This window comes from Amblyomma americanum, chromosome 8 (genome assembly GCF_052857255.1).
Source record: "Amblyomma americanum isolate KBUSLIRL-KWMA chromosome 8, ASM5285725v1, whole genome shotgun sequence".
NCBI lineage: Eukaryota > Metazoa > Arthropoda > Arachnida > Ixodida > Ixodidae > Amblyomma > Amblyomma americanum.
Window position 1 is genome coordinate 163236651 of NC_135504.1, and position 13640 is coordinate 163250290.

The 13640-nt window shown below is 52.3% G+C and overlaps 1 protein-coding gene across 1 annotated transcript in view; it reads right to left on the reverse strand.

Moving 5' to 3' along the window:
* Window positions 1-449: 449 nt before the first annotated feature.
* LOC144102811 (uncharacterized) overlaps window positions 450-13640 on the reverse strand; it is a 33617-nt gene continuing 20426 nt past the window's right edge. Inside the window, exons 2-3 of the mRNA XM_077635969.1 lie at window positions 1814-1985; window positions 450-1660 (exon numbers count right to left, since the gene is read on the reverse strand). Coding sequence (XP_077492095.1) covers window positions 593-1660; window positions 1814-1985 — 1240 coding nt within the window. The 3' untranslated portion in view covers window positions 450-592. The remainder of the gene's footprint in view (window positions 1661-1813; window positions 1986-13640) is intronic.

Here is a 13640-nt window from a genome sequence, read left to right on the forward strand (position 1 = left end):
AGAAAAGATCAAGAATGGATTTCTTATCCTTTTGTATACGCGTTGCTTGCTTTACTAATTGAGTTAAATCGTGATCAAGTACGATGTCTACAAGAAGTTCGGCTGATGTGCAGAGCGGCTCTGGAAACTGTTTGTCCCAATTGACGAGCGGCATGTTAAAGTCTCCAGCCAATAGTACATTACTTGATTGTGCTTTCGTAGTACATAAGAATTCATTTAGTTTCTCAAAGAAAACACCGTCACCTCGTGGTGGGCGGTAAAACGCGCCAATAACAAGACTAAGTTCATTTAGAATTAGTTTACAAATGACGCATTCAATTCCTTGCACGTCAGGTAGCCTGATTACTTGGAAAGATTCTTGAAAAAGAATTGCAACACCACCACCGCGAGAAGTCCCGTCTTTGCGCATAATTCTGTATCCTGGTGGTGTAATTTCTTCATCAGTGATATCAGAGTGCAGCCAGGTTTCGGTGATTATAATGATATGCGGTTTATGCGCCACTACTATACTTTCCAAATCCTCAGACTTGTTCACAATGCTCCGGGCGTTAAACTGAATACATTTTAGCGATTTAATTTGACTGTTCTCGATTCATTGGTCACTTTGTTTTCGATTCCGGCTGCCATGCTCTAGGACTCTTTCTTTGCTAGTGTCATCCCAAACAAACAGATCGTCACCAATTTTTATCTTGTTGTAGATTAGCTTAACCTTCTGACCGGCTTTTCGAATCTCTGCGGTGCTTTCCCAGAGATTCTTCCGTATCTGCCGCGTGGTATACGAAAAGTCTTCTGAAATAGAGTAATCGGTGTCTTTTAGTTTCGAGCAGTTTTTCAGTATGTTAACTTTCTCACGATGATCCATCAGCTTGATAATAACAGGTCGATGCTTGTTAGGTTGCTTGCGACCGATTCTATGAATTCTCTCGGCTGAAACAACTTTCGTGTCCATTTTGTCACAGAACACACCTTTCAACACACTCTGTGACAGTTCTTCGTAAGTTTCATTCAATTTTTCAGGAATTCCGAACACGATTACATTATTTCGTCTGCCCCGGTCTTCTAGGTCGACAAGCTTCCTTTCTAAGCCTGCAACTCGTGATTCTAGCTCCCGGCTTAAATCTCTGAATTCATTTATAGCTGATGTGAATTCTTCCACTTTGTGCAATTTGGCCTCAATTTCGCCCAGTCTCCGCTGAATATCTTTCTGGCCTTCAAGGAGCTGGGTCAGTAGCTGTTCAGTGGGTGGCCCAGGGTTGGACTCAATGTCGCCACACAGCATAAGTAGAGACAATACGAAGTCACGACCAATAAAATAAACTTCAAGCACTCTACGTGGGCATGTCAGCTGGATAAGGCACATATTATTGGATTTGATTGTAGAAACATTGCTACTAACCTGCATGAAAAACAGGAATGGATTTGACATGGTGTCGACTGGACGCCAGCTGACATGCCCACTGAAGAAGGACGATGGCAGGAGGGCTTTTATATCGTGGTTCGTCGATGACGTCGATGAGGTAGCACGTGGCGATCCCCAGCAGTCACTCAGATTCGGAAATTCTTTTTCTTTTGCGCAGTCTCCGTGCTGGCGTAGGCGTTCAGCGAGGATGAATTCCGTGTTCACAGCGCCGGCTTCCGCAGTCGAGACGATTAGGGCAAACTGCATGAAAAACAGGAATGGATTTGACATTGTGTCGACTGGACGCCAGCTGACATGCCCACTGAAGAAGGACGATGGCAGGAGGGCTTTTATATCGTGGTTCGTCGATGACGTCGATGAGGTAGCACGTGGCGATCCCCAGTAGTCACTCACATTCGGAAATTCTTTTTCTTTTGCGCAGTCTCCGTGCTGGCGTAGGCGTTCAGCGAGGATGAATTCCGTGTTCACAGCGCCGGCTTCCGCAGTCGAGACGATTAGGGCAAACTGCATGAAAAACAGGAATGGATTTGACATGGTGTCGACTGGACGCCAGCTGACATGCCCACTGACGGTATTCACCAGTGTCGTGAGGAAAGAAAGAGCCGAACGACTCCTCGAGTCCAGGATCCAGCTTCGGAATGAGCCCGTCCACGGTTACGTCGAGGAGATGAAGCGCCTATTTCGCCGCGCCGACCTCGGTAGTAGAAAACGTTTATTCCAAAAAGGTAGGATAGAGAGGCGAAAATAAAGATTTTGGGTGGAGTCCTTATTTCAGGACCCCAATGGCCACCGCAGTTGCTCTTGCTTGGGATATCAGCTTTCGCTGCGTCGCCAAGTCAGAGCTGAGCATGGCAGACTCCCACTGTTCCTCGGAGTGATGTTTGTCTAGTTCGGGGGGCTTGGGACCGGAGCAGCCCCATGTTACATGATATGTTGTTGGAATTCCGCCACACCAGGGGCATATGCTGTCATATCTGTCGGGGAAGATGATGTGGTACTTGTGTAGGTTAGGAAAGGTGTTCGTCTGTTGTTGTCGCCATTCCCTCGCCTCTGCCGCCGTTAGCTTACGGTGTGGTGGGGGATAGACTTGTCTTTGTGTTCGGAGAAGGAGGAGGCGCTCGCAGTACGCAGAGGGGAGGTTAGTCGCTTGGTTAGTATATCCTCGAGCTAGACTGTCCGCGGCCTCGTTTCCCTCGAGCCCCTCGTGCCCAGGAGTACAAGTGCTTGCATGTGGAATTTTGAACTTGTGGGGTAGTCAGAATGGGAGCGACGGAGGGTGGAAGTCTGCCAGAGAGGAAGAGGCGACACGCGGACTGGGAGTCAGTAATAATTTTTAACCCATTTCCCGTAGCATCGCCGTGCTGCATTGCGAGGGCAATTTCAGCAGTTTGTGCTACTGTGGGAGAGCAATTTCGTAGGGAGGCGCTGGCGATTTCCTTGAAATTGGTGTTCATGACGACCGCCACCGCGTTTGTTGAATCGGGGTACGTGGCTCCGTCCACGTATACAGCATTTTGTGCCTGTCGATGTGTGCGGCGCAGATAGTCCACTCGCGCCTTTCGTCGTCCCTTTTGTGAGTCCGAGTGCATGTTCTTCGGGAGTGGAGCTACATACACGCGAGTTCGCAGAGTTGAGGGTAGGTCTCGGTTGTCCTGGACGGCGCGTATGTCAGCCGGGGAATCCACTCTTTCCAAGATTGCGCATCCAGCTTTGGTGGTGAGGAGGCGTTCCTTTTGCGATGCTAGGACGGCTTCTCGAATTTCTTCTATTGTGTTGGTCAGTCCAGGCCCTCGAGGTGGTAGTTGGCCGTGTACATCGGGAGGCCTAACGCATGTTTGTAGGCGGTACGGATGATGGCGTTTGCTTTGTCTCGCTCATTCCCCAGAAGTGGTAGGAATGGGAGACCATATGACAGGCGGCTCATAACTAGAGCCTGTATCAGTCGAATTGTATCCTCCTCTCTCATGCCTTTTCGGTTGCGAGTGATGCGCCGAACCATGCGGTAGATCTGGAGGGAAGTTGTCCGGAGACGCTGTAACGTGTGGTTGGCTTTCCTGTCGCTCTGAAGCCAAAGGCCCAGGATGCGGATAAGAGGGACTTCCTTTATTCTCGTGCCTTCGAGGTAAACCTCGATGTCGCTGGGAGATTTTTAGGCATAGCCCTGAATGCGGATAATTTCGGATTTGTCTTGTGCGCAGCGGAGGCCGCAATTTGCTGCTTGTCTTTCTACGCAATTGACTGCCTCTTGTAGGGTGTTTTCTTTGTCGGCAAGGGAACCCCAGGTGGACCAGATGATAATATCATCAGCGTAGATAGTATAGCCGATGCCTTCAATAGCCTTGTGTGCTTTTGCCATGCCGATCATAGCTATATTGAGGAGGAGAGGAGAGATGATAGAGCCTTGGGGAGTGACTTTGTTGGGTGTCTGCTCTGTGCCGGAGCGGACATCTCCCACGCCAATCGTGGTCGTGCGGTTGCTGAGAAAATTTTTGATGTAGTTGAAGGTCTTGGGTCCGCAAACGAGGGCGTTGAGGTCTTTCAAGATGGCGTCGTGAGAAACGTTGTCAAAAGCGCCTTTCAGATCAAGGGCCATAATTAGGTGCTCGCCGCCTCTCGGGATGTTACTGAGTACTTCTTCCTTGAGAAGGAGGAAAGCGTCTTGCGTAGAAAGACCTTTCCTGAAGTCGATCGTAGTGGGTGGAAAGAGGTTGTTGTCCTCTATGTAGTTTTGGAGACGGGTCTGGATAGCGCGCTCGTATAGTTTGCACAGGCAAGAGGTGAGGGAGATGGGTCGTAATGCTTCCAGGCTTGGTGGTTTGCCTGGTTTTGGGATAGTCACGATTTCGGAGTGTTTCCACTCTGCAGGGAGTTCTCCCGCCTCCCATAGGGTGTCATTTATGTAGGTAGTGAGGACCTCGATCTGCGACTTGCCCAGGTTTCGAACCATCCCATTTGTGATCTTGTCCGCGCCAGCTGCCGTGTTGCGTGTGGCAGATCGAGCCGCGGCGTAAACCTCGGCAGTGGTGATGGGGGCGTCCAGCCTCTCATTTGGGCCTCCCGTGTACAAGATTGTGCTGGGAGGATGGGGGGCACCGATGTATTTGGTTTTGAGGGCGGTGAGGAGGGCCGCGTTGTCTCCGGGGTACAGATGGGCGATTTTCTTGAGTGTACGGTTAGTGGCAGACCGCGATGTTTGCGGATCAACGAGGCTGCGGAGGATCGCCCAGGTGCGGAAGGTCCCCAGCGTGCCGCGTAGTGACTCGCAAAATTCCTGCCAATTCTGTTGAGAGAGGTGTTGTGTATACTCTTGTGCTTCTGCCGTGATCTGTGATATGCGGAGTCGCAAGGGACGATTGAGGCGTTGGCGTTTCCATCTGCGAACCAGAGTCCGTCGGGTCTGCCACAACTTCAGAAGGTGACGATCTACCGCCGGGTGTGCATTGTACTTCGGTGGTGGCCTCCTTGTGTGCTTTCCGAATCTGTTCACTCCATTCACTGATTGATTGAATGGGGTCTTCCGGAACGGGCTGTGCACGGTATTTAGTCCAGTCCGTGATTTTGGCTGTTCCCATGGTGCGACGAATGTTTGCGGAGGTGATAGACGTGCTTACGATGTAGTGGTCGCTATCTAAGCTCTCTCCGAGATTTGTCCACGAAGCGTTATGGATGTTCTTGACGATTGTGAGGTCAGGGCATGAATCGCGCGTGACGCTGTTTCCTTCGCGAGTTGGGTATAAAGGATCAGTAAGTATTTCCAGGCCCAGGGCATCCTGAGCTCGTACCACCCTCAGACCACGAAGCGAGTTCGTTTTGTAGCCCCATTCCCTGTGGGGGGGGGGGGGGGGGGTTAAAGTCACCGAGTGCTATAAGCTGATGCGAAACAGCTAGCTGATCTGCCTCTTGAAGTATGTCAGAGAAATCGGCCTTGGTTGCTCGTGGGGGGTGATACACGTTAAGAACGAAGGTGCTCTTGCGGCCCCTCTTGTTGGGAATGACCTCGATCATGTTGTAGTTGATCTCCTGTTCTCTCAAGGAGTGTTCGACCACCGTGATGTCCTTAGAAACAAGGGTAGCAACTTTTGGCGAGCTCGCGTTGTGGACTGTGTAATATCCTGGGAGAGTCGGCGCCGGGTCGGCTCCTACCTCTTGCAGGCAGATTATATCGGGTCGAATGGGGGTGACATTGATGTATTGTTTCAAAAGGCTTTGTTTTCTCCTGAAACTTTGGCAATTCCATTGCCATATCTCTAGGCGGTCAGGAGTTTCTGATTTAGAGAGCGGAGCCATCCTGGTGGCTGGTAAAGCTCCTGACAGATTCGTTGTGGCTACTCATAGCGACCGCCGCGGTCGCGGAACGGTAGGTTTTTGCTCGAGGGTTGTCAGAGCTGGTAACACGTTTCTGCTAGGGGCTTTGGTGTTATCAGTGCTTGTAGGGTAAAAAATTGGGCGTCATGTGCGTCCAGGCGCGCGCCTATTTGTGCGATTTGGGCTGAGAGCTGGGAGGTGAATCTTGTGAGAAGGGGGTTTATGTTGTTAATTATGTTATTCAAGAGACGTCCCTCTATTTCTTCATATGTGTTGGGGAGGGGGGTGGTTGTCGGTTGGCGAGGTGTGGGAGTTGGTGTCGCCACTGGTGGTAGCAGTGGTTTGGGGGAAGTCTCAACATCCCGGGCGCAGGCGGTGGGGTAGGTTGAACGTGGGGGGTGGTGAGAGGAGTGCACTTGCGGGCTAGCTCCGCTACCTGGGATCGTAGCTTGTCGATAGTGCGTGCCATTTTTGTACAATCTGAGCATTTGGATGGAGTGGGTGTGTTTGAAGGAACAGTGGGAGAGTTCTTAACGAGCTCTGCCCAGCTCACCTTTTTGTCCGTGGCCTTGGCTTACCCCTGTTGTGGCCGGCTAATTTCCTTTTTTTGCTTGGGTGCAGGGGGAGGAGGGGTTGACCGGTTGGTGGAGACGGATCTCGATCTGCTCCTACTGCTGCAGCTTTGGCTGGATGACTCGTAGTCCGCGCTGAACCAGCGCGGCGTCCGAGTTCGGGCCTGGTTGTCTTTCCTGGACCGGTGTTGTTCCTTGATGGGTGGGGTGGAGGATCGGATGGATGGTGGCTTTTGCTTGAGTGGTTTGAACCGATTGGGGCACTCCTTGCTGCCGGTTTCGTGTGTTCCTCCGCACAGAGCACACTTCGGCAGGCACTGATGTCCGTCAGGAGGATTTTGGGCCCCGCATTTCCTGAAGGCCGAAAGGTCTGATGTGGGGCACACATCGTAGCGATGACGCGGCTGCATGCACACATAGCAGAATTGTCGTGCTGGGCGGTACAGATGGCAACGAAACTCCGCGCTCTTGAAGTACACAACTTTGGGGGTGGTAGGGCCGTTGAAAGTGATCAGCATCGACGATGTTTTGCCCATGCATCGTACGTCGAGTACGGTGGTCCCGCGTGAGCGGATGTATAAGCCCGTCCGGAATTCCGTGGATTACGCCCCGTCTGTCGTGCTCTGTGAAAGGTATGTAGGCGTTCACGTCATGAGCGAGGTCTCCAAGGGACAGTGTCTTGATTTGTCGAAGTTCGTTGGCAACTTCTGCGTGCGGAGTGCTCGCTACGATGATATTTGATCCGTAGTGGGGGCGGGGGAGGTACATTCCTTCCACCTGCTGCGGTTCTGGACAGGCGTTGCTTACTGCTTGGGCAAGATCGAGATTTGAGAAACTCTTTAAAGCGAGTCCTCGGCGAGGTCGAATCACGATTTTGATGCCCGTTGGCGGTAGAGGCGGGAGGCGGACTCGAGGGCCGCGTTTCTTTGGCGTAGGATGTTTGTGATTTGGTGGGGGGTCCTGGGAGTCGGTGCTGCCCTGCACTTGGCTGTTGGTTTCAGTCCGGGCTGCTTTGCGAAGCTTCCTTTCTTGATAACTGCTCAAGGATATCTTCCAGCCGTTGGGCAGAGGGTTAGTAGGTGGTGGCGAGGCCGGGGACGAACTGGTCGTCGGACCGTTTTCCGCTCGGTGTTGAGAGTCGGTTAAGTCCATGTCGGAATCCAAGCCTTCATTTGTTGTGGGTAGCAGGGACGCCTCCGAGCTCATTTTCAGCGCCGCGCAGTGTGGCGCGGGGCGAGGCATGGGCTGGAGGACCGCCCTTGTTGTGCTAGGCACAACGCGAGGCCTAGCGTTCCGCGCCTGGCTCGGAGCGTTAGAGTCTTTTTCGGGCAAAAGTGGTCGGAATTGCACAAACAATGGTGGGAACGGGTGCCGAACACCTTCACTGACCGATTGTGAGTGGTATCAATCCATTTCAGGTCGCAAATTCGCCGTCCTGAGTAAAAATCCACGGAGCCGAGGTGAAGTGCGTCCGCTCACGGCGGTCATTCGTTGGCAACCCGCCGACCCCGAGATGACCGAGGAAAAGAAAGTTCAGTTTTTAATGCGTGGCGTAAAAGAACAACTCTTTGCAAGCCTCGTCCGCCAGCCGCCAAAAACAGTCGAGGAATTTATGCAAGAAGCCTGCACGATTGAGAAGACCCTCGACGTCCGAGCTCGGCAGTACAATCATCCTTCCTCTGCCTGTGCAATCCGTTCGGACACGCCGGCCACCACCAGCGACAGCTTGCGGGAAGTTATCCACGAAATCGTCCGAGAGGAGCTACGCCGTTTACTGCCATCCTCCCCACAGCCACAAGAAGCGACTATGATGGACGTGGTACGGGAAGAAGTGCAACAGGCACTTGGCACCCCGACGGCCACAGAACCCCAGGCCATGACCTACACCGCTGCAGCAAGGACTGCCAAGCCCCAACGACAACCCCCACGTCCTCCACGAGATGAGCCACTTGTTCCACAACGCCGCCTCCCACCCCCGCCCGCCCAGCCTATGACCGACGCTCAAGCCCCAGGAAATGCGACACCTGGAGGTGTCGCATGACCGTTGTGCTTCCATTGCGGTGAGGCCGGCCATATTGTTCGTCACTGCCCGTACGAACGTATCGGTCTTCGAGGATTTGCCATTAACGCCCCACGACCACGCTTCGGGCAACGTCCGCAGGAAATCGACGAGTACCTGCGTCGAAAAGAGTACACGCCGAACCGCTTTTCGCGCTCACCATCGCCGTCAACCTCGTGCTTTGCGTTGCCACGCCGCAGCTACGCAGCTGCGGTACGAGGAAGGTCTCCCAGGCCCCGTAGGGGAAACTGAAGGCAGCAACCTCTGGAGGTGAGGTTGCTCAAGAGCGGAACGCAGAAGATCCTCCACCGACCACGCCCCATGAAGACGCTGCACTCGCGACGCCGCATGAAGAACCGGCACTCGCTGCACCAACGCCGCACACAATAACAACCCCGACCACGACGCAGGCTGCCTTGAAAACGACGCCGCCACCCTGAAGAGCTTCGACCACACGCCCCACCGGCGACTCGCATACGCGACGAAGCCGTGACCCGACGCCAAGAGCGAAGTGCAATGCAAAAGCCAGGACCTCTAACTTAGAAGTGACTATCGACGGCCGGAATGTTACCGCTCTAGTCGACACAGGAGCCGATTACTCGGTGATGAATGGAACATTCGCTGCGCAACTGAGAAAAGTCACAACGGCTTGGGACAGCCCACAAATTCGCACCGCAGGGGGCCACCTCATTACGCCATCAGGACGATGCACAGCGCAAGTGACTGTCAAAGGACATACCTATCCTGCGACCTTTGTTTTGCTACCGCAATGCTCCCGCGAAGTGATCTTGGGTATGGATTTCCTTAATGAGCATCATGCGATCATCGACCTGCGATCCAAGCTGATCACGCTTTCGACGGACGAAGCCATCGCTTCGATGAAACCTCGGGAAAATCACGTTGCCCTGAGTGTCCTGGAGGAAGAAGTGAGCGTCCCACCCCGATCAACCGTTATACTGACCGTAGGCGCCACGAAAGCCATTAACGCTGAAGCCATCATCGAGGGCAACATGCAGTTGCTCCTAGACCGAGGAATCAGCATCGCAAGAGGCATCGCACATTTGCGCAATGGCCAGGCCGAAGTACTGCTGACTAACTTCATCGAAGAATACCGGCACATTAGCAGAGGAACGACGATTATTTTCTTCGACGAAATATCTGACGTACGAGACTCCTTCCCCCTCTCCGATCCCTCCGCAGAAGATTCGCCTGACCAAGAGAACTCGCCCACTTTCGACATCAACCCAGCCCTGCACCGGAACAGACAAGACCAGATCCGCAATCTGCTTCATAGCTACAGTGAGTGTTTTTTGACATCGCCGAAGGTGCGACAGACGCTAATTGCCAAGCATCGCATTATAACGGATCAACACGTCCGACCTCTCCGTCAAAGCCCCTACCGTGTGTCACCGCGAGAACGACAAGCCATCCGGGACCAAGTCGAAGAAATGCTTCGCGACGACGTCATCCAGCCTTCAAACAGCCCATGGGCGGCACCGGTTGTTCTAGTGAGAACGAGAGACGGCTCACTTCGATTCTGCGTGGATTACCGCCGCTTGAACAACATAACAAAGAAGGACGTCTACCCCCTCCCCCGCATCGACGACACACTGGACCGCCTCTGCTACGCCAAATATTTCTCATCGATGGAGCTCAAGAGCGGCTACTGGCAAATTGAGGTCGACGAAAGAGATCGCGAGAAGACAGCATTCATCACTCCGGATGGGCTGTTTGAGTTCAAGGTGATGCCATTTGGTCTCTGTTCCGCACCAGCGACGTTTCAGCGAGTAATGGATACAGTGCTGGCAGGCCTGAAGTGGCAAATTTGTCTGGTATATTTAGATGACGTCGTTGTCTTCGCCTCGAACTTTGAAGAGCACCTCAAAAAACTTCGAACAGTACTAGACGCAATCAAGTCGTCTGGCCTAACCTTGAAAGCAGAGAAATGCCACTTTGCTTACGAAGAGCTGCTGTTTCTAGGCCACATCGTTAGCAAGGAAGGAGTACGCCCAGACCCGCAGAAAACAGCTGCTACTGAACAGTTTCCACCGCCGGCCGATAAGAAAGCAGTGCGCAGATTTCTCGGACTGTGCGCATTCTACCGACGATTTGTGAAAAACTTTTAGCGCATCGCCAAGCCCCTGACCCAACTGACGAAGGCAGACGTGCCGTTTAAATGGGAAGCGCCGCAAGCAGACGCCTTCAAGGAATTCAGCGTCGATTACAATCTCCACCGATCCTTGAGCATTTTGATGAAAACGCCGATACTGAAGTTCATACCGACGCAAGCAGCGTGGGACTAGGCGCCGTCCTCGGTCAAAAAAGCAACAGGCTGGAGAAAGTCATCGCATACGCTAGCCGTTCCCTTTCCAAGGCAGGGGCTAACTATTCCACAACTGAGAAGGAGTGTCTTGCCATCATCTGGGCTACGTCAAAATTCCGCCCCTACCTCTACGGACGGCCGTTCAAGGTGGTCAGCGACCACCACGCGTTCTACTGGCTTGCCAATTTGAAGGGCCTCTCTGGCCGACTCGCTCGATGGAGTCTGCGTCTCCAGGAGTTTGACGTCACCGTCGTTTACAAGTCCGGACGCAAGCACTCTGACGCCGATTGCCTCTCACGAGCCCCTGTAGATGCACCGCCGCCGGACGATGATGACGACGCCTTCCTGGGACCCATCAGCCCCAGCTCCTTTGTTCAGCAGCAACGCTCGGACCCCGACCTAAATGGCCTCATCGAGTACCTGGAAGGCAAGGTTTCTTCACCCCCCGCTTCATTCAAGCGAGGGCTGTCTTCCTTCTGTATGCAGAATGAGGTCCTTGTGAAGAAGAACTTTACAGCGAACAAAACAGCCTACCTCCTTGTTTTACCTACTTGCCTCCGCGAAGAAGTTCTACAGGCTTCACACGACGAGCCGACAGCTGGACATCTCGGGTTTACTCGCACCCTCCGCCGCATTCAAGACAAATATTACTGGCCCCAACTGTCTGCCGATGTCGCACACTATGTGAAAACCTGCAGAGATTGTCAGCGAGGAAAGACTCCTCCCACATGACCAGCAGGAATTCTGAGCCTCATTGAACCTCCTTCAAGGCCCTTTCAGCGGATTGGCATGGACTTGCTTTGCCCTTTTCCAACGTCAACATCTGGAAATAAGTGGATCATCATAGCGACCGACTACCTGACCCACTACGCCGAGGCGAAAGCCCTACAAAACGGAACAGCAGCAGAAGTCGCCAAATTTTTGGTGGAGTGCATTCTTCTTCGACACGGCGCCCCCGATGTGCTCATCACGGACAGAGGAACAGCATTCACGGCGGAACTAACGCAAGCCATCCTGCGCTACAGCCAAACCAGCCACCGGAGGACAACTGCATACCATCCGCAGACCAACGGACTGACCGAGCGCCTGAACAAAACCATCGCCGATATGCTCGCTATGTATGTCGATGCCGAACACAAAACCTGGGATGTCATCCTGCCTTACGTAGTCTTCGCCTACAACACCGCAGTGCAGGAGACCACCCAGATGACGCCTTTTAGGCTCGTCCATGGCAGGGAGGCCACGACCACGCTAGACGCCATGCTGCCCAACGTTACAGAAGAAGAGAACGTCGACGTTGCCGCCTACCTTCAACGCGCAGAAGCCGCTCGAAGGTTTGCCCGATTACGGATCAAAGATCAGCAGCGGTCCGACACCAGACGCTACAACCTACGAAGACGCAATGCGGAATACAAGCCAGGAGACCAAGTCTGGGTGTGGACGCCCATTCGCCGCCGTGTATTGAGTGAAAAGCTTTTGCGCCGCTATTTCGGCCCGTACAAGGTTCTTCGTCGGCTGGGTGAACTGGATTATGAAGTCATCCCTGACGCAATGACTGCATCCCAGCGACGCCGGGTACGAACAGAAGTTGTCCATGTAGTCCCTCTGAAGCCGTATTATGCGCGCTAAAGGCCGCTGCATTTCCATTCTCTATTTTCGCTAGTTCCTTTTTGTTTCTTTTACTAGTCACACTATCTGTTTTAATGCATCGGGTCGATGCTTCTTTGAGAGGGGAGTAATGCCGCGAATATTTGCAGTGTGTTCGTTTTTCCAATCTGCCGCCACATTACTTTATCGCTTTGTTTGCTACGCAAGATGCGACTAGATTTATCTCGATTGATCGCAGCCATGCAGGCAGAGCTGATTCTACGTTGTTCCTGAATGTTCTAGTAACTTTGCGCTCTTTATCTCGAAAGTTCGCTATCAGCTTTAAATTGAGCACGGCCGACAACGGCCGGCATTCTGTTCGACGACCGCCGAGCACGCTTGTCGCTTCGCCGCCGCCGAGTGATTCAGTCCATTTTGGGTGCAAGTAAGCCCAATAAACAGTTCTTTTAGAAGACCCTTTCGTCCGTCTTCATCGCTGCTTCGACTGCCGTCACCACCACGTGACAATATAGTGGTAATGGCTGACAGCAAGGAAGATTTGCAGAAGTTGATAGACATAAGTGGTACAGAGGGAGATAGATTAGGTTTCAAGTTTAGTAAAGAAAAATCTGCAGTCATGATATTTAATGATGAAGTCGGCGAGCATAGAATACAGGAGTTCACGCTAGAAGTAGTGGATGAGTACAAATATGTTGGGGTGTGGATAAATAACGGCGGTGAGTATCTGACAGAGCATGAAAAATATGTAATGAGTAAAAGTAGTAGGAATACAGCTGTCATGAAAAATAGGGCACTGTGGAATTACAATAGGCATGAAGTGGTAAGAGGGATCTCGAAAGGGGTGATGGTTCCTAGCCTGACTTTCGGTAATGCGGTCCTGTGCATGCGACCAGATGTTCAAGCAAGGTTAGAAATTAAACAACGTGGCGTAGGGAGGCCAGCTTTGGTAGCACATGACAATACACCGAATCAGGGGGTACAAGGTGATATGGGATGGGCGTCGTTCGAGAGCAGAGAAGCTAAATGTAAGGGTAAAATTCATAGCGCAGAAAAAAAAAGGCAGGGACACAGAAAGACGACACCACAGAGCGCTAACTTCCAAGAAAGATTTATTTCGTAAAAGAAGGGTGGTTTTTATATACTAACTTATCATACAATTACTATCAAACCACAGCTAGCAAAGCATATCAGACAGATATAAGAGCTCCTTTGGCAACAGAGCTACTGAAGGGCTACTCACACAGTCATCTTCCAACAAGGAAATCCATTCCGCTTCAATTATCTCTCGTGTTAAGCGGTTTTTGTGCATTTTCAAGACCGCACGTTTCTTTAGGAGTGGCATACAATGACACA